This window comes from Anas acuta, chromosome 13, assembly GCF_963932015.1.
Source record: "Anas acuta chromosome 13, bAnaAcu1.1, whole genome shotgun sequence".
NCBI classification, from domain to species: Eukaryota; Metazoa; Chordata; class Aves; order Anseriformes; family Anatidae; genus Anas; species Anas acuta.
In genome coordinates, this window is record NC_088991.1 from 5,501,151 (window position 1) to 5,527,429 (window position 26,279).

The 26,279-nt window shown below is 47.4% G+C and overlaps 1 protein-coding gene across 12 annotated transcripts in view; it reads right to left on the minus strand.

Annotated features, from left to right (window-relative positions):
• ARHGEF9 (Cdc42 guanine nucleotide exchange factor 9) overlaps positions 1–26,279 on the minus strand; it is a 171,648-nt gene that overhangs the window by 121,327 nt on the left and 24,042 nt on the right. For all 12 annotated transcript variants that reach the window (XM_068696573.1, XM_068696579.1, XM_068696576.1 and 9 more), the window contains one exon: positions 25,205–25,326. In XM_068696573.1, the coding sequence (XP_068552674.1) occupies positions 25,205–25,326 (122 nt within the window). The remainder of the gene's footprint in view (positions 1–25,204; positions 25,327–26,279) is intronic.

Genomic DNA, 26,279 nt, shown 5'->3' on the forward strand with positions numbered 1-26,279 from the left:
CCCGTTCCCCTCCCTAAACCTACAATCCTCGCTGGTGTCCTTTGAAATTGTTAAAACTCATCTGCCTACAACAATTACCAACTCACTGCTTTAATTTCAAATGAGATGAGATCCCTCTCGGGCTTGTTTTTATTAGTGCAGAGGAAACAGGCCATAGGCTCAAAGAGTCTCTGGCTTGCCAGGAAGAAAGCGGTAGGAAGGGGCATCGCCCTCCCGCTGTTCCCATGTCTTTCATTTCTGCATTGCCACACCACGTTACGCGGTACCAGTGCAGCGGGGTGTGCGGTAACACGAGGAGACAGGCAGATCCAGGAGGAGCCAAAGGTTTCCCCAGGAAGTCATTTCACAGCAGGGATGCTCAACAGCAAATACAGGGTGTAAAACACGGACGAGGATCATCTAACATCTTCCAGAGCACTTACAATTTTAGGTCGCAGACCAGCTGAAGTCTACAGAGGTCAAATCTCAGGAGCAGTTATAAAACCACGGTCAAATAAATAAAGGGGTTAAAACCAGCTACAGCGCTGGCTGGAAAGCCTTTCTGGAGAAAAGCAATTCCTTTATTAAATGTATATCCCCACATGCACACGAGGCCATAAATATGTAACATTCTCTCCCTCTAGTGGCTGGAGGCTTGGAAATAAAGGGGATGGAAAATGACCTTGCAATTCCAGGAGAAAAATGGAGTTGGTCCCAGTGTGTCTATCCCCCAAACCCTGCAGGGAGCCAGCCATCACCTTGGCAGGTACTAAGCCTGCGACAGGGCTGAGGCATTGCGTCCTCTGCAGCAGCACTCTGCAGAGCGGGATGCAGCGAGCTGCTAGCTCCAGTTCAGCTCGTCTTCACCAGCCACCTGCAGGTTCTTGAGCTAGAGCCACTGACCTACCTGCTTTGCCTGCGTGCATTTGGTTTTCTTCTCCGCAATGCTCCGTTTTATGAGACTCGTGCTTGTTAGCGCACCGTGGCCAAGAACACGTAAGAGCCGCGCTGTGCTTATCCTCACCGTATCATCCAGCCCGTCTGCCAGGTCTGCTCACACCTTCCCACCGTCGGCACGCTTGGAGGAGAGCACGAGGCGTAAAAAACTCACCCGGGGATGGTCTGACAGCACAAAGAGAGCAGCAGCAGCACAAACCAAGACGGTATCATACGCAAAGCTCCCCAATGAACTGTTTCTGAACGCTTTCCTCTTACTGTTAGCACTGCTCAAGGGTTTTAAAAGATGACAAAATACCAAACTCCACGATACACCCCAGGTTCCCAGATTTATGTACGCAGCTTCTCTAGTTGGTTGAGTGCTGGGACTTGCTTTCACATAAGCCTTCTGCTGCTCTACCCATCGTGTAAGGGGTACCAGCGTGGTACAAACTCCACTTTGAAGAAGCGTGGCATTGTTCAGAAGGGCAGCATTTTTGGAAGGCGGCGTGGCACCACCAGGTCACGACAGCTCCCCTCCCCAGCTGCAACACAACGCTACCAGTTCATTTATTTTAGCTAAAAAAAAAAGTCGCACTAGGTATCAGACATCATTACCTCAGCACAAAATGAGTGTGTGTGGGTATGAGTGCTGGATGAATATTCTTGACAACAACAGCAAAAATGTTCTTATAAAAAGCTGGGGGAAAAGGAAGAAAGAGCTGGGGGCTGCTATGCAAGAGAGTTGGTGGGTTTGACTCAAAGATGACACTTACAAAGACTCTTTGCAGTTTTCTCAGGCTGGTGTGCCCATCACAAGCATGTCTGAGCCTTTCCAACTCCCCTGGGAAGAGAGGGTGAGCTGAAGGTCTCAACTCTGCACAGATTTGCACATCCAGGAAAAAATATCCCGGAGGAACACCTGTTTTGAACTGGGAAGGGTTAAGAGAGCTGCCCACAAGCCCTCTGGCCATTAGAGCTCAGAGACTTTTCTCCCCTTTTCACTACTGTGATAAGCCTGGCAAGGCAGAGACCAGCCTCATCGTATGACCATAACCATTTACATGCTGCTCTTTTTTCTTTTCTTTTTTCTTTCTTTTTTTTTTATGTAAATTTTTATTTTTTTTTAATGCAAAATGTTTATTTAAAAAAAAAAAAAAAAAAAAAGCATAGTACATACACCCAAGCAGTTGCCTGTAAGAACCAACGAGGCAGGCAGATGTTAAAAAACACATTTCTGCCAAAATCCCAGGAAGATGCCCCATGCTTTTCCTGCATTGCCTTCCCAGCTATTCCTGATTCAACAGAGCCAGGTCCACACTTTGCCCTCCAAAACTGTCCTTTGCCGTTTGGTGCTTTGCTTGGCAGTGAGGCTTATAATTCAGTCCCAAATGCTCCCCAGCATCACTGCTGAGTACGAGGGATTATGCAGAGGTAAAGACTTCAGGCACCCATGTGGTGTGAAGTCAGAACACCATCTCCTGCCTTCTGGAGTGCTAAATATACCAATATTTTACTACATACTTGCCTACTTAGCTATCTCAAGAGCAGTCTGTATCAGTCCCTAAAGAAAGCAGTTTGCTATTTATATATAATGTGCTTAGCAATTTTTGTCACTAAAGCTCCATAGATATATTATGCATGGGGCTTTTCATCCTTATAAACTTCAACACGGGAAAAATCTGTGCTATAAACTAAGCTTCACAGGTTCTTGGAAAGGAACCTTGTCAGGCGGGATGAGTGTCCTAACACCTCCGAGAGCGTAATTCTTGTAAACTAAGGATTTTAACAATGCTTAGAACATGGCATGAGAAATAAGTTAGACAGGCAGCCATTGAAAATTGCCATGCAGTCTATCTATGGGAACGGTAGATGTTTGTTTCACCCTAGATTTACACAAAATAAAGAGGAATATAAAGTTCCTCACGAAAGAAGGAGGCAAGATTACTCGCATAAGCCAGGTAAGACAGCAAGATCATCTTTTCAAATTGCTCCCCAAATCTACTGCTTCTGGAAACACATCAAGCACTGCCTGACGTGGCTGAAGACAATCAAGGAGAGTTTTCAGAATCTCAGCTGTGAAAAACAAGACAGAATCAAAGGTGCAATGCTAAAACAAATGCTGGGCGTGTGGCCCTTGCTTGCTTAACCTCTCAGCCAGATGGGACCTAAGCGGCGTTTGGAGTGCATGAAGCACCACAGAGCAAACCAGAGGTACCAGCAGCTACAAATGAAGCCAGAAAACTCCTCGAGTACACTGAACCAAGGAGTCTGGATCTAGCTGGGGTATTTTATTTTATTTTTGGAAGGGGGTGGATTTAAAGCATACAGGATTGCTTATAAAACAACGTTTTTCTTTATCGAGCTATGTTGTAAAAACATAAAAATAACCTTTTGGGGACAGCAACCTAACTGCAAAAGCATCGCAGAAGTATTTTTGTGTAGCGTGAAAAGATATGAAATGCATATTCTTAAAAAGAAACGCGTGGCTTATGTTTTACTCCGCTTCCACTGTGCAGCCGTATGTTGGCTGCTGGGTTCTATTAATAAACTCAGAGCTCTGCCATTATCCCACTTTGTGTCTGGATAAGCACGACCGATGCGCAATTTCGGGCACATAAATACTTAATGCTGATACCTTCAGTGGATAACGATGCTCAGATGTCAGCTCTGCCATAAAGAGAAGCCGATTCAGCCTCCTGCAAACTGCTCCGTTAGGAGCACGCTGATCCCATCCGATTCACAAACAAGAACGGGGAGGGCTTCCTCTGTGCCTCCGAAGGACAAACATCCAGATTGGGTCTGTAATATCCACACGTGTGAGCACAGCCAAGCTGGCTGCAACTGTGTAGAAACACTGCAGTCTCAGTGAAGGTCCCGTGCCACGGCTGGCAGAGCCTTGCTTCCCTTCAATAAAACTACCCCCGGTGACACAAGGGGTGCTCGAGCCTTTCCTGGATGAAGGACACGGAATAACTTTGATTTCCCTCTATTCCCTCCACAAATGACAACCCGCTTGCTCTCATCAGCAGGGGCAGAACACTGTCAGCACGGCTTTCCATCACATTGCCCATGTCCAACTGGCATGACTTCATCCTAGACAAGACCCAAAGGTTACCTTCTACAAGGAGATAAATTTTGTTTAATCCAAAGAGGAGAGAGTGAGTTAACCTTCCCAACTCAAAATAAAGCAGACGGTTCCTTACCATGATCTCAGTGCACCTCAGCTCTAACCAACACTCAGCTTTATTTGGTTACATGTCCTCCAAACCATTTCCCCATTTTTCTGAGCCAGTGAAACTTTACCAGAAACCAAGAAATAAAAACTGGTTTTCAGCAAGGATTCCCAAAACTGCTGCTCATTAGAGAACGTCTCTGTTAGTAATTTACTTTGATGCCTACAGTTCCATCTGGAAACCAGAAAAACCATTTTGCTGAGAACCTCAGCAACAGGAAAGTCACATTTTCAGGAAGGATTTAGCACTTAGTGATCATTCATCAGGAGTCGTCTCTTTTTCTCCAAAGTCCCCAGTAGTAATCTAGATTTTCCCCTCTGAGGTTTTAAAGGAAAACAATGGGAAACCTCTTTCAGAAATCAATTAACTCCACAAAAATCAATTAACTCCGCAAAACCAAAGAACAGAATGAGCACTTCTTGCCCTGTGTGCATCACGTTCAGAATAGCAAGCCTGCCTGCGACATATGAGGCACTGCAGCGCTTCTCCATCTTGCTGGTCTGCTGGTGCTCCGTTCAGAGCTCACACTCTCCTTTCTTTACTCGACACCCAGGCTCTGTTTTCCAATGCTACATAAACCTCCCAGCACCATTTTGGCCCTGGTGGATATGAAAACTGCATGAAAAGAGAAAATGGCTCGTTACAATCCCCACCCCCACCCCCCCAAGCTTTTTTTCTTCTCCAATTTCTTGAATTTCAGTGTTATTTTTAACACCTAATAACAGCTCTGGTCCCCATCCTGGATGGAGCCAACTCCCGCACTACGCCAGGCGCTCCCTGCTCCCATTGACTTCAAGCCTACGTAAAACAGACTGAGTGAGCTCTAGCGGCTCTTAAATATTCACTTTTATTGTAATATTCTTAATCCTGAACCTTATAAGACCTGGAATCATTTCACACTCATTTACAAGAATTATACACAATGCTCACTTTCTCCTGCCCTGACGCGGAGCTCGCTGTCGCAGGCACCCATTATCTGACAGCCCCCAGGAACGCCGCACAAAGCATTAAGCCCCAAGTCAGGAACACTCAAGTGCACAATGTACCGCAGCCATCACGGAGCTGATCAGAAAATTGGGGCTTCTGCACAAAATGCTTGCAGATATTAAAGCAGGCTCTGGTTGTATAGGGTTGGTTTTTTGGGTTTTGTTGTGTGTGGGCTTTTTTTTTTTTTTTTTAAACAAGCATTCTGAATAAACTTTTCAGTTTTATCTAAAACCTGAAAGCTGCGTGTCAGCAGAGACACTTCTTACAGTTCAGAGCCTTAAATTCGTCTGATTTCGTATTTCAGCCCTCACCCTCAGAAAGGAGGAGAAAACAAGACAGCAAACACCACCCAGATCAGTTGCAAACCCAGTTTTCTGACCAAAACCCACAATCTCCATGGCAAATATTCAAGCAGCCCTGAATAAAACTGTTCAGCATGGGCCTGGGAGCACGCTGCAAACAGTAGGGCACCAACAGGGAGGTGTCCTGTTGGATGCTGCGGTCCTCCTGGCTCCAAAAGGAGCAAAATAAAGCAATTCCATGACTACTTGTGTCATGCCCAGGGAAGGCAAGGAAAGTATCTCCAAACAGCGTGATTAAAGGCATTGCTTTGTCGTTTTAACGCCTCCCTTCCTGTCACTTCCACCAGCACCCATCCCAGTGCCTCCCAGCACCAAGGGCTGCCGATGGTTTTCCGAGCCCAGCGAGCAGGGCCAGCATCATTTCACCTGGAAATGAGGACATTCAATTGGATTTTTGTTTTTTTTTTTTTTTCCAGCTTCTTAGAAATAGTCAGGGGGGACCTAATATTAGCTCTTCCAGGAATAGTTACGTGGCTAAAAAGAGAACAAAGGTGATAAAATAGACTGTCTGCAGCAGCCGTAGAAGAGGTTTTATTCCTCCAGCCTGTCTGTTGTTATCCCCAGGAGCTTCTGCCTTTTGTTGTCACTTGATGGAAGACCTGGATAAAACTCTTGGGTCAGCTCTGTGACACCCAGCTGTCAGGGGGACAGGATTAAATGCCCATCTGCCACAGCTGACCACAAATATACGGAAGGTGATAAGGAAGGAGGAACCTCTGGGCAGCTCGAGCAGCTCCCCCTGCCTGCTGTATTAAGGAGCAAACCCCACAGAGGGCGAACCACAACGTGATGCACTTTGCATTCCCTTAAAAAGTGCTTTAGAGAACTTAACACACCTTTGGGGAGGTGCTATCAAAGGGACAAGGGGGGCTTTGACCCCCATCTGGAGTGAGACCCCAAACTGCAGCCTCACCTCTGTGCAGCCAGGGTGTGCTTGCCACGCGTGGCTCACCCAGGACCAAGCGAATTCCGTCCCTTCTGGGCAAGGATATTCCCCATCTCTTTCAAAGAAAATCCCTGCCTCTCATTTTTTAAGTGATAAATCTCCTGAGGGTTAAATGCTCACCCTTTGGCCAGGCGACGAACACCTTACCTGCACCAAATGGGAGTGAGGTGGGTGCACTCCTGCCTTGCTAAAGCCCTGCTAAAACTAAGGTAGAGCATCAAAAGCCCTGAGTTATATCCTCCTGGAAGTCTTGCTTTCAGCGGGTTGGGTAACAGTGGGGAACTGCATTATTTGTTTCCATTTTCACGACTGCATTCTGCCTTTTTGGGCCTCCACCAGGCCTGGTTTTAATGGCTTGCAAATTATACACAGGAACAGTCATAAACTGTACTGAAGTACCAAAGGACTTTTCCCCCCCGCCCCTCCGAAACAAAAGCTTGACATGGTGCCGCCCTATTAAGCCTATCATGAATGTGCCTGCTTGGGTGACTGTAATTACAGGAATTTAGTAGGGCCTTTTGTTTTGCTCTACGGTGAAAAAAAATAAAATAGGGAGCTGGAGGAAATGGAAAAAAAAAAAAAAAGACCAGTGGACACAAAGAAGTTTTCCAGGAACCACATGAGGGCGGATGAAGGATTTCTGTTTGCAGAAACAGGAGTTCTGGACGGGGCAGGCAGAAAGGAAAAACAGCACCAGGGCTATGGGAGGATGCCAGGGAACCCCATATCCTGGAGCCTTTTAGCGGTGCAACTTGCTTCTCGCTCCGAAGGCACGGCCAGATCCCACAAACAGACCCAGCCCCTAAATACCTGCGCCACGACAGCCTCTGGGTGCCGTGCATTTGGGGCCAGGGCAGGCTCCGTAACCCAGCCCGAAGGGGGACGGGCCTTTGGCTTTGCTCTTTTTTCCTCCTGCACACAGCACAGGAGCACGCAGCTCTTCCCAGATGAGCCCCAAAACTCAAAAGCCGGCTCCTGCCCCAATTTCAGCATAATTACCACACGCAGACAGGGAAGTCTGCCCCCACGGATACAGAAGCTCATAGCTATTACAGAATAGAGCAGCTTCTTGAGATGTCATTTTTCCTCACTGATTTGGACAGCTGGGAGTAAATAACGGGTTGTCACTGCTGTCTTTTCCTCGCAGTGGGAGCAGGCCTGGAAATCCCGCAAGGAGCATGGAAATCGGGTCCTGGGCTGACGGGATGTTGAGCCCAGCTCAAGACACAGCGCACCCAAAAGTCACAGGTGGATCAAATGCCCGTCCTCACCTCCTCGGTGTGGAGCAGCAGCAGTCAGCACACGCCACCACGAGTGAAAACGGAGGCAGAGGAGCAGGGGCTGAGAGACACGAGCCAAACACAACAGCTCCAGCCCAAGGGACAGGTTTTACAAAAGAGCCCACGACACATATGCTCCTTTCCCTTCTGTCCAAAAATAATAATAAAAAAAAAAAGATACAATTTGTCCTTTCGATGTTACAGTTTGGGGGTAGGTGGTGAGGACTGACTCAGCCTGGGATAAAACAGGGACAGGATAAAACACCTGCAGCAGGGATGGGATAAAACACCACTAAATGTCCTTTCCTCTAGACCCTGGGGAGAAATATTGCAATCAGAGACCTGAAGGACTGTGAGAGCAGCCAGGGACCAACCTAGAGGGGCTCCTCCAGTGATAATTTGCAGCTTTGCCTCAAAAACACGAGCCCAAATCCTCCTGCCTGCTGCAACACCCCCCGTGCTCTCCCCTCCCTGTGCCTTTGCTGCACTGCACAACCTGGAGCCCTGCATATTCAGGCGGTTCCAGAACAACCCAGGCTCTTCGCAGGGACCAAAACACGCGTCACCACATCTGCACATCAAAGCCCTTGCAGCCACAGCATCTGCAGGGACGGGAGAGGGAACGAGCAAAACAGAGGTGACAGTGGGGATTGGTTTTTACTCACGGGGAGCTCCCCGATGATTTTTTTATTATTATTATTCTTTGTCAGAGTGTATTTTAAGCTCTGGAAGGCTGCAGTTCCGCTGAGCTTTCAGAATTCCTGCTCAGCACAAACCAGGCTTCACCAGCCCTCCTCCCTCCCTTTGCAACCCTGCCTAGGATCCAAACAAAGTGTCAGCTAGAGACGGATGTCAGACGGAGAGCTGCTGGCACAGAGGGGTTGTTTTTGCAGTTTTGCTTTTCTACATAAGTTTGCATTATCCACGGTGACTTGAATATTCAGATAGCTCAGATACCAGGAGCCAATGTGTCCAGTACGTGCTAAAAGAAGGCTGTCAGAAAAGAGAAGCCAGCTCCTTTCAAATGCCCTGAGATGCTCCAATTGTTTTTGCTTTTCCTGGGCAGCCACCTCCCTTTTTGTTCTCTTCTGATGCAGTTGCAAAGAATATTAGTTCAGGTGCTGATCTCACATCCAGACCCTCTCAGTCCGAACAGAGCCTTGCGGTCACCTGAGCACTGCATCCACCGCCCCCAGAAAAGGTGCTGGAGTTGTCTCTGTCCTGAGCCTGCTGAAAACCTCCCCAAAGCTCAACACTGCCAGAGCAGTGCAGCTGCTGGGTTAATTTTGGCCAGATCTTTAAGGTCATCTCCATAATGACCATGCCTGAGCAGACAGGTCTCTTACAGGACCCAACCCCATGGTACCCTACTTCTGCAGAAAACCTTCAGCCGCCCATCTCAGGGGATCTGTTGGCACAGGGACCTCCGCAGCAGCAGTACAGAAGGTAAGGTGCAGCGGGGTGATGGGATCACCCCCGCCCTGCCCAAGCAGCCAGCAGCAAGTCCCCAGCCTCCTACCCCCGTGCCAAAACCTTCAGCCCGTGTCACAAGAGCAGGCTCTCTCATCAGGTGCCTTACAAGAGTAACCAACACAGTGCAAATGGTAAATGTCAGCGAGTGCAGTCCGAACCGTGGTTCAGCCTTCCCTTTGGGAGATGGATATTTATTTTGTAATGAACACAGGACTGGGGGTATTCGTGTGGATACAGGAACAGACCAGGGAAGGAGTGTGCACATACCTGCATCATTACCTCTCTCTAGTTTCTGATATTGTGTAGGTTCTTCCTATCTGTTACAGAGCTACAACAAAAAATAACCCATTAGCCGAACCCAGAAATAAACCCCAACAGCTTCAAGCTATAAATAACCAAGTCAGATACGCTGGATTCTCCTGTTTTCACCGTGCAAGGGCAAGACAACAGGAAAGGCAAGGAGAAAGGGTTTACTTAGAGCCATCTTCAATTTTTGCTTCCAGCACATTACTGTACGAAGCAATAATGCTTATGTACCAATGCTGTGCAGACTGTCAGAGCACGAGACACGTGTGAGCTGCAGAAGCATGAAACACACTGCCTGCGTCTGGTCAGGTTTCCCTGAGCAGCCTATTGCCACGGGACACGGCAAGGTGTGAACTCGAGGCAGCAGGAAAGCCACAGCACACGTGGAGCAGTGTGACAGGCAGCTTGAGCCCGGCAGCTCCACTCCTGCATCGAGAAGGCCTCGGTTCCCCCAGGCGCCTTTTGCAGGACTTGAGGTTTGTGGAAGTGCAAAGTGCTGTGACGGGGACAGCAGCAGAGAGAGGAGGAACAAGAGGACATCTGAAAAGAAAATCCATGCACTGCAACGCCAACATGACCACCCATCACCAAAAACCCCAGAATTAAGTGCCCGACTAAGTTTGCTAGGGAGATTTGGACAAATATAAAAGGAAGATTATTTCCTCCCCGCCTGAGCTCTGCCTGTCATTTCTAACCCCACGAGCCAGTCACTGCAGCCACTACAGAGCAGCACAGCTCCATCCCCTGGGGAAGAGCTCAGGGAAGTCCCTCAGTGATGTTTAGGCATCTCCCCTCACAGGGGAACGCTTCCCAGCAGTCTGGGGAGCTGGAATTTGGACAACCCCAGCACCACTGAGGCACCTCGATGATCAAAGCTTCAGGATGCTGGGAATGCCCCAGAGGTCAGAGATGCTCAGCACCTTGCTTTGGCCAAGAGGGCTACTGGCTTTCTGTCCTGGCATCTTCGCAGTAGCTCTCAGTGCTAAAGCAGCCGGTAGAAGACCTTAAAAAAGCTCTGTACCTTTCTTGCAATTCACTCCCTATCCGTTAGCCTTAATAAGACCTTGCAAACCTCATTTTTTCAGCTGATGATTCTCATCACATTCAGGCACAACTATTTTTGTTTAGGGATGTAGCACAGGAATAGTTTAAGTTATGCTTAAGAAAACCCCTTGGCATTTTAACAGGCATTGGCAAGAACCAATTTCAGAGCAGTGCCTTATAATGGATGTCTCCATGGATACCTCTTTGTCAGCACCTCATTAGATAAGAGCTGAGATGTGTGTGAGTACCTTCCCCTTCTGCATTTCAGAAGGTACCTGAAAAACACTAATTATGCAAATCTCCATCCTCTAAGTGATGGATACCGGTGAGTTCAGGTGACAAAACAGATAAGCTGAGCCATGCTAGGAAAGGAAGATGAGATTTCATTTAGACACTTCTTACAGCTGCTGACACTTTGGCAATTACCAGAGACCAGGGAACCCCCTTAGGCCACAATGGTTTTTTTTCATCTCCTCCTTTTCTTTTTAACATAAAAAAGCAAGCAGATGGAAAGGAAGAGAACAATGGAGAAGCAAAACTCAGAGAGCAGCACCTGGAGCTCCTGCAGCATTTGGAAGAAGGCAGAGGAGTCTGCGTGGCAGAACATCACCAGGACTAGCAAGGACCTGGTAGCCAGAGAGACGCAGCCCAGAGGAGCTGAGACCAGCACTCCTAGATACTCCACGGACCAGTGACCAATTAGTCTGTGTAAGGACCAATACACCCACTAAAATAAACATCCAGCTCTGGTAGAGATGCAGGAACGACAAAGCTAGCTTGACTTTCAGAACAGCATCAATAGCACTAAAATAGACAAAGATGGGATTGCGGGACCCGTGTTACCTGTAAGCTAGACACAGCTAACAAAAATCTCAGAAACGAGGTGAATTCTGTGAGATTGGTCCCACTGGGACCTTCAATTTGTTCTTCCACTGCTGAGCACAGCAGAGGTTATATGTGCTGCAATCTCCTGCTCCGGGAGCAGCTGGGAGCCCACTCAGCTCCTGGCATGGCTCAGAGCCACCACAGGGAAAGGATTTTCTCTCTCCCTGAGCAGTCGCTGTAAGTCAGTGTAATTCACAGGAGAAATCCTTTGGACTGCTCTCAGTTATGCTGATGTGCAACAGCCCCATGGAGCTACCTACCAGCTGGGGATCACCGGCACGCTGCTTCTTGGCTGCGCTGCATTCCTCGCCTCGCAGGCAGGGGCAGAGAAACAGGGAAGATGTTGCCTGCAATACAGCCTGAGGGTCACACAGAGATGCAGTTTACAGGGAAGGGTTGCTGAGTTAAAAATGGTGACCCTCGCAGCATCACCTTGCTGGCAACTTGCACGCAGGCCCACGGCTGTCTCACTCCCTTCTCTGAAGTTCTTACAAAGTCCAGCTTGCATGGCTCACCTTCAAAATTAAAGGCCGGATCCTTTCACCCTACACCATCCTTTCACCCTAAGACACACCGATGCTGGGCACAGGAATCACTTCTTTCTCTTTCTGCCACAGGATTTTCGAACAAGCAGTAACTGTGCTGTGACTGAGCGAGCCAAATATTCCTGTTTCATCTGCCATACAAGCACCAGTGGATTTGATTACGCCAGAACTGGCTCTCTTGTGGCCCATCTTTATTGTTAGACCCTTACCTGAGGCTGTGTGAGCAGAAATATTTGGAGATTTTTCCAATGACAATTGCTTGTTCTTATTTAGTGCCTCTCACCCCCAAGAATCCCACAGCATTGTATAGGAGAGGAAGCACTTAACCCTAAACCATCTACCTCAGCAGTGCCATGGGGCAGCTCTTTTACAGACACAGTGATGTGTGCATGCATAAAAGGAAGAAATCACCTGTGACAAGACATAAAAAAAAAAAAAAAAGTAAAAAATAATACTAAAAAAACTTCACGCAGCGAGTTTCTCAGCACTGAGACCTGCAGCACAGTCCCACCAAATCCATCAGTCCTTTGGGGCCCTGCCACGTGGATAGGGCACATCTTGAGCAGTTTTTTCTCCCATCTGCTTTCTCCAGGAATCCCTCTCATGGAACAAAGCTTTGTCACACGTAAGGAAGAAGATACATCCCTTCCTGACAAAACATCTCCCCTACATAAGGAAAATAGACTGAAAATGTCCCTGCTCCTCCCTGCACTCCACACTCCCAAGAGTGGCAAGCGAGGGCTTCCAGCTACCAACCAAGCACTGTTAAACTCTGATTTCCTGAAGACTTACCTGGAGAAATTGCTGTGCTCACAGTAGATGTAGCAGCAACTTTAATCTTAAACATCTTCTGCAAAGGTGTGACAAAAGCGAGTGGCTAAGGTTAACGCCAGCTAGATTCTTGATATTGAATACAACATCAGAAAGTTCAGCAACTGAAGAAAAAGGATTGTAACCTAGGCCAGCTGTAGCCCAGTTTTACCACTGTGCTCTCCAGCACCCACAGGAAGTTTTATGGCTTTCCTCAGCTACATTGACCCCTTTAGCCACACAAGAACTCGAGTCTGGAGTTGCTGCAGAGATGGATGGAGAGCGCTCAGATAGCAGATGTGCAGCTACCCTGCATGAGTACCTCTGGGATGTGATAGCCTTTTTGTCAGAGGACAACTTCTTTTTAATTCCCCATGAATTTCCTCAATAACTACAGCTTTCAGAATTCATTTGAAGACAAAGACTTAATTGAATATTAATGCTATCGAAAAATAATGGGAGTTGAGAGTATGTCCTTGATCGTGTCTAGACAGAACCAGATATAATGGATTTCCAGTACCTAGGTAGTAGGTATAAATAGATTAACATTACTCACAGAGACCTGGAACATCTCCGTATGTTACCCAGCGAGGAGTGATCCTACAGCACAAAGCTTTCTAGCAGCTCTGTTATCTAACCAAGAGTGCACCATTCAGCTCCTGACTTGCTCCCTACAAGGTATCTGGAGAAAAATGGTCACAGGGCGCTGAAGAACCGCTCAATCCACTCACCTGTCTCTTCTGCTCTGGTGAAGGGAACAACTGATGGCATCAGAACCAACAACAGAACCGAAGCTTCTTAAAATTTAAAGATCAGGATACTGCATCCGCAGACTGCAGGCACACGGACCCGGCTGTCGAGGAGCAGAAACACACGGGAATCCAGGCACCTATGTTCCAGACAAGCTCTCCTGCCACGGCTTAAGCCCACCAGTTTGTTTCCCCGAGGGCAGCACAGAAATGCTCACTGGGACCCAGAGCTGCGTTGGCAGAAGCAGCACAGTACTGGCATAAGCAGCATCCACGCTCTGCCAGGAGTTCATCAACACAAAGGCCTTTGTCAAGAAAGGGGAAGTAAAAAAAAGGAAAAAAGAGCAGGAGTGGGTTCATCTGTAAGTTACGGCTGTTTTAGGTGTAAGCCTGGGGGAATTAACTTTGACACTCCCTTTCAGCTTTTTTTGTTATTTCTCTTTTGCACAAACTTGCATCTCTCCGCTGTCAGACTTTGATGGTTTTATGTAACTGTTTAAAAATTGAACAAGCTTCTTAACTTAGGTTTAGCAGAACACACTTTTTTTTTTTTTGCCTTTCTCTTTCTCGAATGCGCATTAAGAATAAAGATTGCCAGAAAAAAAAAAAAAGAAGAAAAAAAAAAACAAGACCTTTCCCATCCACTGACATCAGCCACTGTAGTACACAAAGCCGCGTCCTTGAGGACTCTATTTTTTGTACATTCTGTTCCAGCACAAGCCGACGCATCTGCAGCCCCCGTGGGCTTTACAGCTGGTAGCTGGAAAGAAAGATTCATCCCAGGGAAAATACACAGGTTAACCACAGCAACAGCAGCCACAGGGCAGCTCTTCAACGGAGGGCAGGAACAATGAAAGAAACCCCCAGACCTCAGCAGTACGGCAGGGCAGCCAGAGCTCCCAAGGGGCAGGAAGGGGCTAGCCCCACATTATGGCCTGAGAAAGAAGTCAGGGACCTGCTGCTGTCAGGAGAATTTGGTTTTACTTTTATTTAAATATAAGTTTCTGCGCAACTGGATGAAAATGCTTGAGAAGAGACTCCCTCAAGGCTCAAGAACCAGAGGCAAATAGCCTCCACCCTTTTCTGTGTTTGTATTTCTTAATTACATTCGTTTCTAAGCCAGAATCATATTTGTTGATGCTCCGGGTTGGCAGTGCTGTTGGTGAAGACGTTGGGGAAACCCAGTAAAAAATAACAGCAACATTTGTAATTAGAGCCCTGCTCTCCTGCCACTTTGTCTGTTGGGAAGTGTCTGCCTGTGTTTGTACTGGGAGCTCTTCATGGCACACGCTGCTTCTTACTGTTTGCACGAGCTCACACCAAGAGGCTTGGTCTCGACCGGGGGCCACGAGCTACCAACACCAAAGGGGCAGCACATCTCTCACCAGCATCAAAATAAGGCAAACCTTTTGATAACCAAAGTCTTACACCTGAGAACCGAGACACGAGCCTCGAAGGGAAGGGGATGCTGAAGCATGGCAAAGCTTGGAGACTTCCAGCATCGCACAGAGAGTCAGGCAGATGATATTCAAACACAGCACCATTTATCGTGATAACCTGCTATTTATCTCCCAGCTGCATGGTTTGTCCAGGCACAGAACAGGAAGAACAGACCCCAAGTTTACGCTGCAGGTGGGACTCGGGGTCTAAAAGCTGGACATGGGAGCTGCCAGACCATGGTCCAGAAAACACAGCAGCAACCCAAGGGCATGCTGCGTGTTTTTGGAGCCCTGACAAAGAGACTGCAGCTTCATTGTGTTTTTTTTTTTTTTTTTTTTATGGGGCCTGCTTATGCCTCTGCACGGCATGCCCCGAGTTTGGCATGATGTGACAAGGCATGCAGATCTAACCTGCAAAAGCACCAGCGAAAGGAGCTCCCAATGCAGATTTGCAGAACGGTGTCGTGTGTTGCAGCCACATCAGGCAAAAACCAAGGAAAAGAATATCTGGGAGAAGATCCTGGCCCTGCCTCAGGGGCTGCAGGGGCACTGCTGCCAGCACAGGAGCTGCGGGTGCGGAGAGAGCGTGCTCCCATGCCGCCAGCAGCTGCAACACGGAGCGCGATGCCTGCTTTCCTGAGCTTCAAATCCTGCTATGCCTGCCCCAAACGCAGGCCGAGCTGCTCGCAGCCACCCTGTTTCCTTACCCATTTCACACAAAGCCACGGGGGATCGTCGCCTGCCCTTGCAACTCCCGCAGAGGCGGCCGCACCATGCTCCGAGCCCGGCCGATCTGCAGCACGTTACACAAGCCACGAGGGAGGCAGCTCCTTCGGGTTAACCCCAAATCCACGGCAGGCCCACGGCTGCCTATGACAGCACCGCTCGGCTCGACCGCTCGGTGTCAAGCAAGAGTTATCCGCCGCCAAACTTCTGACCTACTTCTGCGTTGTGTTTCTCCCCCTCCCTGCTCCTGCCCTCAGTCCCCAATTAAATCTGCGTGAGATTTCCTCAATTATCCTCTTCCTGCTAATAGATGTGGAAAGAGGATGCCGTAACAATGTATTCCCCTGGCAGTGGTTCAAAATAAATCTCAGAATTAATGCTGAAGAGTGCAGGATGTATGAACACTTTAATTAACCACCAACATATAGAAAAGAGCAGTTACGTTCAAGACAGCTGATATGTTGCTGTCATCACAACACAAAATATAAAGTACTGAGTATCCTGGTACTCTTATTTAACTGACAGGCCAATAAATCAGCACTAACTTCCCCCTTCTGCGTAGCTGAGCCGATTTTTACCTGGGGTCAGCTATTTTAGGACACCACAATATTCAACTGGCGCAGCCTAAACAGCGCCGTGCTTGAAAAACACTCCGGGATGGAGGAGGCAAACAGTCCTAACAGCTGAAAGGTTCGTGTCACCAAAGCCTTAGCTTCTCAGACACACGCACGTGACAGAACTGGAGGGTGGGAGTGGAGGGACCAAAGAGTAAAATCTCCATTTGGGGATGCTTGCAGGAAAAAAAAATAATCATACGTACCTCTGGAAAGAAGCGGGGCAGAAAGAGAGAGCTCCTAAGTGAACACGGTGAGGAAGACAGTCTGATAAGTGCTTGCAGTTCGGGATGACTACAGAAATAATTTGAGCAAGATTTTTAATTGAGACAAAAAAAGCCTGTGAGGAATAGGTAATAAACAGGGCCTGGGAATCGCTTTGCCCATTACAGGAGTCGGCAAGCCTCTGCTCAGCTTTATAGGCCCCTCTCGGCTCATCCCAGAAAAGCATGGCACGATAAGAAATTGCAAGTCTTCATTAAAAAAAGAGGCTTTGATCCAATGGAAACCACATCTACACACCTACAAGCAGGATTTTCCATCCTGGAGTTCCTATTTTATCTCCTTTATTTACTCAAAACTGGATCTTGGGCCAGAAGCACTCTGTGTTCTCCTAACGGCTAGATACTGCAATTAAACACATCACTGCGAAGGGAGATCTCAGCGTAGCAATACTACAGGAGAAAGGAAAAAAAAATATAAAGTTTATTTTAAGCCTGGTGGAAAGCAACATGCAGCAAATTAAAGGATGCTGGGCCATAACCCTGCTGCAAACGCTCAGCAAAACTGAAAGGCAGCTTGCTCACAAGCACGCATCAAATACCTGGGAGAGCATTCTCCAAATTATTTAGGGTGTTGCAGTGCTGGGTGAGGCTGAAATGAAAACAGAGGAAGACTTAAGCCAAGTCGATGTGAAATTTTCACAAAATCCTCCAGCAGCAAGGAGCTGCCAGGCTGACCAACAACCACACAGGAGCGGAGGAGCAAACGGGCACGCATTGAGCTGGCCATGGACTGGGTAGAAGGAGAAAAGGAAAGAAAAAAAAAAGGCAAAAGGTGCAATTTTGAACTATTCTCCAGTTTTTCTTCATGTCCTACGTGGCTGTTAAAAATGATTAACACCCCTGGGAACAGACTGTCATCTCTAAAAACCCTAGTTCCCTTTTTGTGCAGGAAAGGCAGTAACTGATCCCACTGAAATTGCAAGCAGTAATACCCTGCTCCTCTGGAAAACACACTTTCTCTGAACACCTCCTGAGAGACTCTAAACAAAAGGCTGCAGCTTCCCCTCCTGCCTCCCTCCCATCGTTGTTTGCTGTCCGTACACCCAAGGCCTTCGTTTCCACCTTAGTGCACATGCACCAAAGCTATTTCTGGCCGAGAGTGACGTGGCTCTGTTTGCATAACTGGGTTCCCACCTCCTGATCTCCTGCTCTAATAGTTTGCAAAATTAGCGCTGGAAAAGGCCCGATTCCCAAAAAGAGCTTGTAAAGTTTCGTTTGCCTTTATCCTAAGCCCACCCCCCACCCAAAAATAAAATAAAATAAAGGGGCAGGAAAGATTATTTCTGCAGACGGGTTTGTGAAATGCTTCAGAAAGACATGGACCAAATTCTGTAATGGTGACCGTCTGGGATGAGGGGATTCATTCTGCTCTGTTTTGGCTGAAAGAGTACCAAAATAACAGCAAAAACTCACAAAAGCAGATAACCATTTTACACAATGGAGTTTTAAAACAATACAGCCTGACCTCCCGTGGATCTGGCTTGTAACAAACTCGCTTCAACCCAAAATGTCATCCAGAGGAAAGGCAAACGGATTGTCACTGAGGGTGAAACCAGCAGCAGAGCTGAAAATAGCATCTCAGATGAAGCAAATACGTCAGCTGGACGGTTCTCAGCTGTCAAAACTGAGCTGTAATCACAGACCTCTCCTGAGGAATATTTGATATTTGGCTAGTGTTAAAAATGAAAGTAAGATATCTTACAAGAGAAAAACGTGGCCCTAATAAAGAACGCAGGGAAATGAGCCAGGTGTGCCAACAGATCCAGCCACTGGTTCTTCAGCAGCAGACAAAATCCATCTCTGTAACAACTTCATCCCTGCAGGACGCCGTACAGGTGGGACTGAACATCTTCCTAACCTACCTGGGCTAATCGAACGAGCAACACGCAGCTCGAGCCCCTCCAGCACCCCGCCGCAGCAAGGGGAGGACGCGGAGAGCAGAGGGGGAAGAGCTCTCCCTCCCCATCCCGAGGAGGGGATTTCTCACCGCAAATCACCGAGCTGCCAGGGCCGGGAGGAGCCGGGGAGCCTCCTTCTTACCCTGCTCCGAAACCCCGCGTCCTGGGAGCCTCGCTGATAGCGGCCGGCCAACTGTGCTGTGCTGGATTTCCGCGGGGAATCGCTCAGCAAGCACCACGCAGTGCGATTACGGGGAAAACACCTGGCAGCACACTGTTCTGACAGAGACAAAAAACACCCTACACATTTGCAAAAGACTGCATTCGCTTCTTAACCATTTCACGGAGGTGCTGTGGAGCCAAAAGCCTCAGAGTGCAGAGCCCGGCTCTGTCCTGCTGCAGCAGAAGCCTCGCGAAGTTGCTCGAGCCCACATGTCTGCACATCTGGAGCCAAGACCACCAAGACAAAGGCAATCCCAGCACTCAGCTTCTTGTCAGCATTGCCCTGGGACTCCAAGAACACAGGCAGCATCACCAAGAGACCTGAGTGCTCCACTGCTGTAGCGAAGTCCTGGAAAAGCTTTCATTTACCTTTTTCTCGCCATTTCCCTTCTTTCTAGGGCCAGTTGAGGCCACCGCGTGACTGCAGCCCACTTAGGTGCCAAAAGACAGCGAAAAATTTGGAAGCATGTCAAGAGACTGAGAACCGAGGAGTTCCCCTCACACAAAGAACAGGGGTGAAGGCATTTCTGCTTTCAGATGCGTACATTTTGGCGTGAGAAGAAGAGGAAAGGGCAATCAGTCAGTACTGACTCATCTCTCCTGGAGCAACCTGCTTCTCAGGCATCCCACTCCAGCTGTGCAGGATTTCAGGTCTTCTCTGGCTTGCAGCAATTCCTGGTGGTGTTGTGATGGCAAAGTGCACAATCCTGGTAGCAGCCACAGTGCGACCAGCTACGCTTCCAGCCTTTCTCCAGCCGTGTAGGAGCGCAACCACTGACCCCAGCAAACCAGGTGGAGCCAGCACAAAATGTCTGTTCTTGTTCAGATAAGACTGATCTCTCAACATTTTTGGACAACAGGATAATATATTTCCCTACATATTAGAAATTGGAAGTTATTTATTAGGGGAATTAGTCTCTATATTCTGTACGGTCCATTAAGAGGTGAAGCTTCCCCTGAATCATCGAGGAGCTCGTTGCAAACCACGTGGTTTCAGTGCTATAATATCCAAGTTCCCTGTGCAGCTTCTCATCCTGTTAATTTTATACCCTGAGTTGGTTCAAGTCGGGTCTAAAACCACTAGGACAAAGCCAGGGATAGAACCAGACCTTTAACTCCTACCACTGGTACTGGGTGGAGGCAACATATCACCAAAATCTGCTTCAGCTTCGTGACTTAAAAACGCAGAGCGAAATCCAGCCAGAGCACCTGCACCCTCCTCACAAAGCCCCCGACCCTCACGTGTCAGTCAAAGCATCACAAGGCTGTGTCCAGGCGTGCTGTGTCGGGGTTTTTATGGAAGCATTTCACTGGATGTACTCCCCTACCCAGTGACCAGGGGCCTCAGCAGCACTTTGCGTGGGTGATGGCGCATCGCAGAATCACATCTCTGTAGCTACAGGAGAGACTCTGAAGCTATGACTGTGCTTTTGCCTTTCACCCTCCCAAATTTAGCTCCTTTTCAGCTACGTGCTGGTGACACTGCAGTGGCCTTGAGTCACAAATGCAGCCAGAGCTTAGGAAGCACCACAGAAGCATTTGTTCCAATATTTACTCAGAGATTTTTCATGCTACACCTACCACGGACTTTGGTTTATTGAGAACATAGCGCACTGGGGAAGGGCAAACCACACTGAGCTGCCAAGCGAAATGTCATTAAGGTTTTAGCAATGCAACACTAATTGAGTTTACTTTAAAGCTTCTTTTGTATAAACCATATCCCAGAGTGAAAGACGGTGACAGAGCTGAGTAATGAGTTGAAGCAGAGCAATCAAGGTGGAACTACCGAGCAATGGAGAAAAGGATCAATTCCAGGCTGATATTTAAGATGAGGGTAGAGAGCTTAATTTGAACTATAGAAGAGGTGATTATGTACAGTCACTGTTCTACACACATTTAAAACCACGTAGGATGCAGCACCTACCACCTGCAGTGGCACAGAAAACTCCCCAAGGTTCATTTGCACTCTAAAGACTATCACAAACTGGAAGATGAGATTCTTCTTAACAGGCTTACGTGTAACCTCTAAGCAGCTGAGAGACCTCTTCTAAGCCTGGAACTTCAAGTCTCTCTCTTGTGCTACCTAGAACCGAAACCCACGACCCAAAGCTCAGTGTTCCTGCTTTTCAAGCTTCTCCTTCCTGTAAGGATTCATCACCCAAGCCCTGTCTGTCCCCAGGTGTGGTGGGGTAACACCGAAGGAACCAAGGCTCATGTTCCCCCAGCGCTGCTCTGTACAGAAACACAGCTCTGAATAAGCACATTTCTGCTAAGCAAGACAAAATAACCAGAGCATGGTAAGTTTATAAGAACTGCTCACTTCTGGGAGCAGGAACCTTAAAGTGTGTTTTGCACTAATATTCCATCACTGCCACCAGAAAGCAAGTCCAAAGCACGGAGCATCCACACAAAGTGGGTGCAAATGGGTTTAGGGATGACCTCGAGTTCACCGGAGACTATCCACATCCCTTCAATGCTCCCTGGGCTCTGAGCAGTTCAAACACTAAATCGGATTAGATGCAGCAGACCTCAGGTGCTTAAAAGGCTGCCCACTGCTGCAAATCCCACTAATGCAGAGCTCCTTGCTGGGCGTGCTTCACGCAGACACACGGGAAGCATTCGCCAGCATTAGCGAGTCACAAGGCTCCGGGACAGGGGCACCGGGACCTGCCGGCTTGGTCCAGAGGAAAGTAACGTAAAAACCAAAGATTTCAGAGCACCGTTAAGTACAGCAGTAGAATAGGTTTATCACAATATAAAACAAACCCCAGAAAACACACAGATCAGGCACACCCTGGCAGCAGAAGTACTGAATGTTTAAAATGAAGGAAGGGAAATTAAAAGAGGCTGCATTTTCCTGGCAGCCCTCCTTATGTGCATATAAACCTCTCATCATCAACGCGCTGATATTTCAACTAATTAGCACCCGGAAAGCCACGGGACTGTGCTTTTCCATCAGCCTATTCATGTGGACAGAAGGGCTGAGAAATGACTACGATTACATCCAGCTCACGTAGCAGAATGCAGCAGTCTGTGATCCCTTCCACAACCCCTTCCTCCCCAAAGTAGCGAGCCAAGAGAAACATGGTGCAGGACACATTTCAAAGAGAGAAAAAAATAATAATAATAACCCCACCGAGCAAATTGCTCACTCAGCATTATGCCAGGAGATAAAAATAGAAAGCAGAAGAGCTGGTGCAGAATACCAAGCAGCATTCCCTGCTCATTGCAGCACAGGGTGAGCACGAGAACCCAAACCAACCTTCCCTTCGCTCCGATCTCTTGCAGGCTGCACATTGCTTGGACTTCCCATTCCTCACAAACGTGCCTGCGGGGAATTAGCTTTGGACAGCTAAGGACCGGCGCACGTGGCTCACACATCCACCATCACTGCAAAGGCAGCCTCTAAAAACAGCTGATGATTTGGGGAGAGCACTAAGGACAGGACAGGCACAACCTCTCGTTAGCACAGGGGATGTCGAAGAAGCTGGCTCTGATGCAAAGTTTCCATTCGAAGAAATCGCACCCTGGCTTCCTCCAGGACATAAATTTGGGCTTCAGTCCCTTGTACAAGAGCTCACAAGACACAAAGGGGAAAAGCAGCAGAGAACATGAATGTTTGCCATCAGCTTTGCTAATCACTAAGGTGTGATAGATGCCAAGGGCCCAGTCAGAGCTAGGAGAGCCTTTGGGGAGTACTTTTTGGCATTTCTGTTTCCTGCTGCAGCAAAATCTGACGATTTCTTGGGCACCTCGAGGTCCCACGCAAGTTGGTCTTGATTGTGTCAAAGTGCTCCCAGCAAAGCAAAGGCTCCGAGCAACCAGAGCACCAAACCAAAATGCTTTGCATATAAAGCAAAAAAAGCGTACTTAACAAATACCAAAAGCTTTTAAAAGACTCAGTTTGACCTCATTTATTTTTTTCCCTGCTGCTTGAAATTAGAAGAGAAATGAAAATATATTTATACTTTTTTTTTTTTTAAAAAACCAAAACCTGGGCTTTACACAGAGCAAGGAATAAGCAGCCTCCTGGGGTTCACAAGGCAGCTGCTCAACAACAACTTTGCATTTTGCATGACATGTAGTGATACCAATGCTCTTTTTGCACACCCACCCACACCTCTCCAAGGACCAAGATGGAACTGATGCCCCTAAGACAAGCCTAATGCTTTGGCAGTCCCCTCTTGCTGTCTCCACCTCACACTTTCCCAACCAAAATGGAAATCGAGCAGTTTCTCCAGAAGCCTGGCCTCTGGTTTGGAAGTATAAATCTTTCTGTACTAGCTCTGCCACCTGACTGGTCTTCAGCTGTCAATGAATGCACCCAGTAAGAGATACCCAAGCTCACAAATCTTATCTCAAGTTCATAAATCTTGGCAAAGAAGAAATTTCTTTCTGGCAAAGTGCTGATTTACAGACCCATGCACCTTCCCTCAACGTGGGGCAGAGGCAAAGGATGAATTTTCCAGCACTGCTATTGTAACCACATTTATACATCCTACTCCAGCAGTGCTTAACACGGTAACTCTGATTAATAAACCCCAGCACAGGTCGCACACCTGCCTGTCTACTGTAATTCAGGCTGAGCAGCAAGCTGCCTAATGGCAGCACCAAACAAGTCCCCGAACTCATCCCAATCAGCACCCAAAACCAATTCTCTGTCCCAGCAATGGGGTCTTCAGCACACCTGTGTCTGAGCCAAACATCACACGCAGGTCTGTGTGCTCATGAGAAGCTCCTTTCCCTTTCCAGCTCCACATCCTCCCTAGGCATCACCACCAGAGAGGTCAAGTTTCATAGCTACCCCTTCCCAAACTTCAGCAGTGTTTTTGGAGTGTTGTGAGTTTTAATTCTCAGCTGCATTTGAAAGAATGCTCTAATGTCAGGCTCAATTCTCTGTCAGAAATATGTCTGGTGGTAGCAATATTGTGACAAAGCAGAATAGCACATTGGTTTCTGAGCAGGTCCTGAAGGATGACTACAAAGGCTGCAAAACATATGGCTCCTCTTAACAGATTAAGAAAGTGTTAGATGCTTTTAAGGTAGACCAAACATACTCATGCACTACTCAGCACTGGGTCCTGAACACGGAAATGTTTGTCACACACCTGATGATATTCCAAGATAGGGCTTGCAGGGCAATTTATTGCTGTAACAGCAACTCCACAGGAATATTATTGTTGCCCTTCTTTATTCTGCCCCAGAGGACAAACAGCCCTACTAGATTTGGATCATTTTACCTTCCAGGAGCTTAGATGTTCAACAACCCTATAACCAGAAAAACATTTTCAAGTTGAAAGAAGCAGTTGTGTTTCAGAAACAGGGTAGGACCCAAAAAGAAGTGAGAGAAAAGGAAGGAATGAACTCCTTGTCTGTTGCCCTCTACCTTGTGTCTCAGCCCACTAAAATCAGGAGAGGTGATGGAAGGTGGCATTCCAGAAAGCCACAAAGGACTGAAATACCAGAGGTATTCCAATCCCTGGAAGCCATGAAACACCCAACACAAGCAGGCCAGAAAATTCGGTCTCACTGCCTAGAGGAACAACAAAAGCGAAACCTTTTCGGCCCTATTCCCTAGAGAACTTCCCGTGCATCACACTAGATGCCAGCCAGCAATTCTGTTGGTTTGCACTATCCAGAGTTTTATATGTTCGGAACCAGTGAAGTCAGACACAAGTGATACCAATCCCAATGGCACCAGGTGATATCAATTCCCATGGAATAACCAAGGCCTCCAGACGTCAAACATTCAGCATGGCACCAATAAAAAACCCCACACAGAAACAAGGAAGGACGTAAAACTTTTGTTTTAAACGTTTGTTTGATAACTTTTAGCTATTTTTTCCTGAATTTTTTCAGCTTCCAGAGAAAGACATGGACATCCCCAGGCCCACAACAGCTTTTACTTCCTCAGCCAGCAGCAACATGAACAAAAAAAAAAAAAAAAAGAACAAACTGGATTGTGCCTGTATTTGCAAAACACTTTGAAAAGAATCAGTCAAGTCAATCTGTCACAGAGACGGTGCTGGGAGCAGTAACAAATCCAAAGGACATGTGGCAAAAAAGGGGGGAAAATATATCATCAAGACCACAGAGCAAACCTGTAAGCAGTTTTGAAACATTACAGTTCCCTCTACCTGCAAGGAACATTCAGCCAAAGAAATGGGAGGCCCAATGCCTCCATCAGACTATCAAGCCTCTGATATATATTGGAGGGAAGCTAGGCTGGTGGGAAAGGTTAATGCACTTATTCTTGTATTGCTATGATAAATATTCTATAAATATTATATATGCATATAATAAATATTAATATTGCTATAATACAACTCTAATAGAAAGAAAAAAAAAGCTCAGCAGTGGCTAAAGGAGCTGCAGATTCAGGAAGCTGTAAGTAAAGCAGGTTGTTAGTTTCCAAGGTTAAAGATGCAGTGGGTATATAACATCCCTGAAGCAGGCAGAGGCACAGTTCAACGAACACCTTACCGAATACTTCAGCTTCACAGTTCCATGCCTGAATAAGGTCCATCGACGTCTACTGTTACTGTTCTTGTACACCTCCACAGTCTTTGAAGGCAGATCATTCTCAGCAATTCTCCGTTTCAAATCTACAGGGGGAAAAAAAAATGACAAAAGATAAATGGTGTGCTTTAGCTCAGGCTGGGGGCGGAGGCTGTTCTTTTAAATGAAAGAAACAAAATTGTTTGCAAGAGACTCATTCAACCTCTTCTTTAGAAAAAGAGAGCAGAGAGTATATTTAGGTGCTTTATTCAGTGCTCTTGGGATACAAGAAAAATAGTGCAGCTTGGATACTACAAAAATGCAGGCACAAACTAAGAGCTGAGAGCCAAATTAAGAGGTGGTGTAAGCAGGTGGGGTCAGACAGGCTGGGTGTGAAGCCAGAATGCTCTCCCGGCAGCACAAGAGCCTCATCTTCATGCACTGATATTAGAAATGAAATCGTTCTTTGGGTCATAACTGCTAACAGTACCTCTGCAGAAATCCCAGCTTTACAACCCTCGTGGTCCACATGATGCAATATCTTGAAAAAGATACAGCTTCTTGAATCCATGCAGAAAACAACAATACAACAGTCCATAAAAGCTGTTTTTCAAAGCAATGTCTGCTTCTCATCCTAAATATTTCAGGCCAATCCTTTACAGATGCAATCCTGATCTAGCCTTAAGCAATTTATACCATTTACACCAAATCCCAGCTTGGCCTTACAGATGGTACACACCCAAGCACAAAACAGCTTGTACAGAAGAGGCAAACGCTGGAGGGGGGCTGCCAATTCACCTTTCAAAAGTCAGCTCTACTTTTCTAATCATCCCAGATTTTCAGCTCCCCATCCTATCCTTCTCTTTTTGGGGGTAAAGCTGTCATTCTGTGCAAGATTGGGTTTTCCCTCCCACATCTGGCAAGGTTAGACCTCAAACCCTTCCCTCCCCAAAGCTGGGGTGACAGAGGCTGGGAGGAAGGAGCTGGAGCCCCCACGGCAGCTGCCAGCACCAGCTTCTGCGAGCAGGCACACGGGGTCGGGGCAGTGCAGGGGATAGAT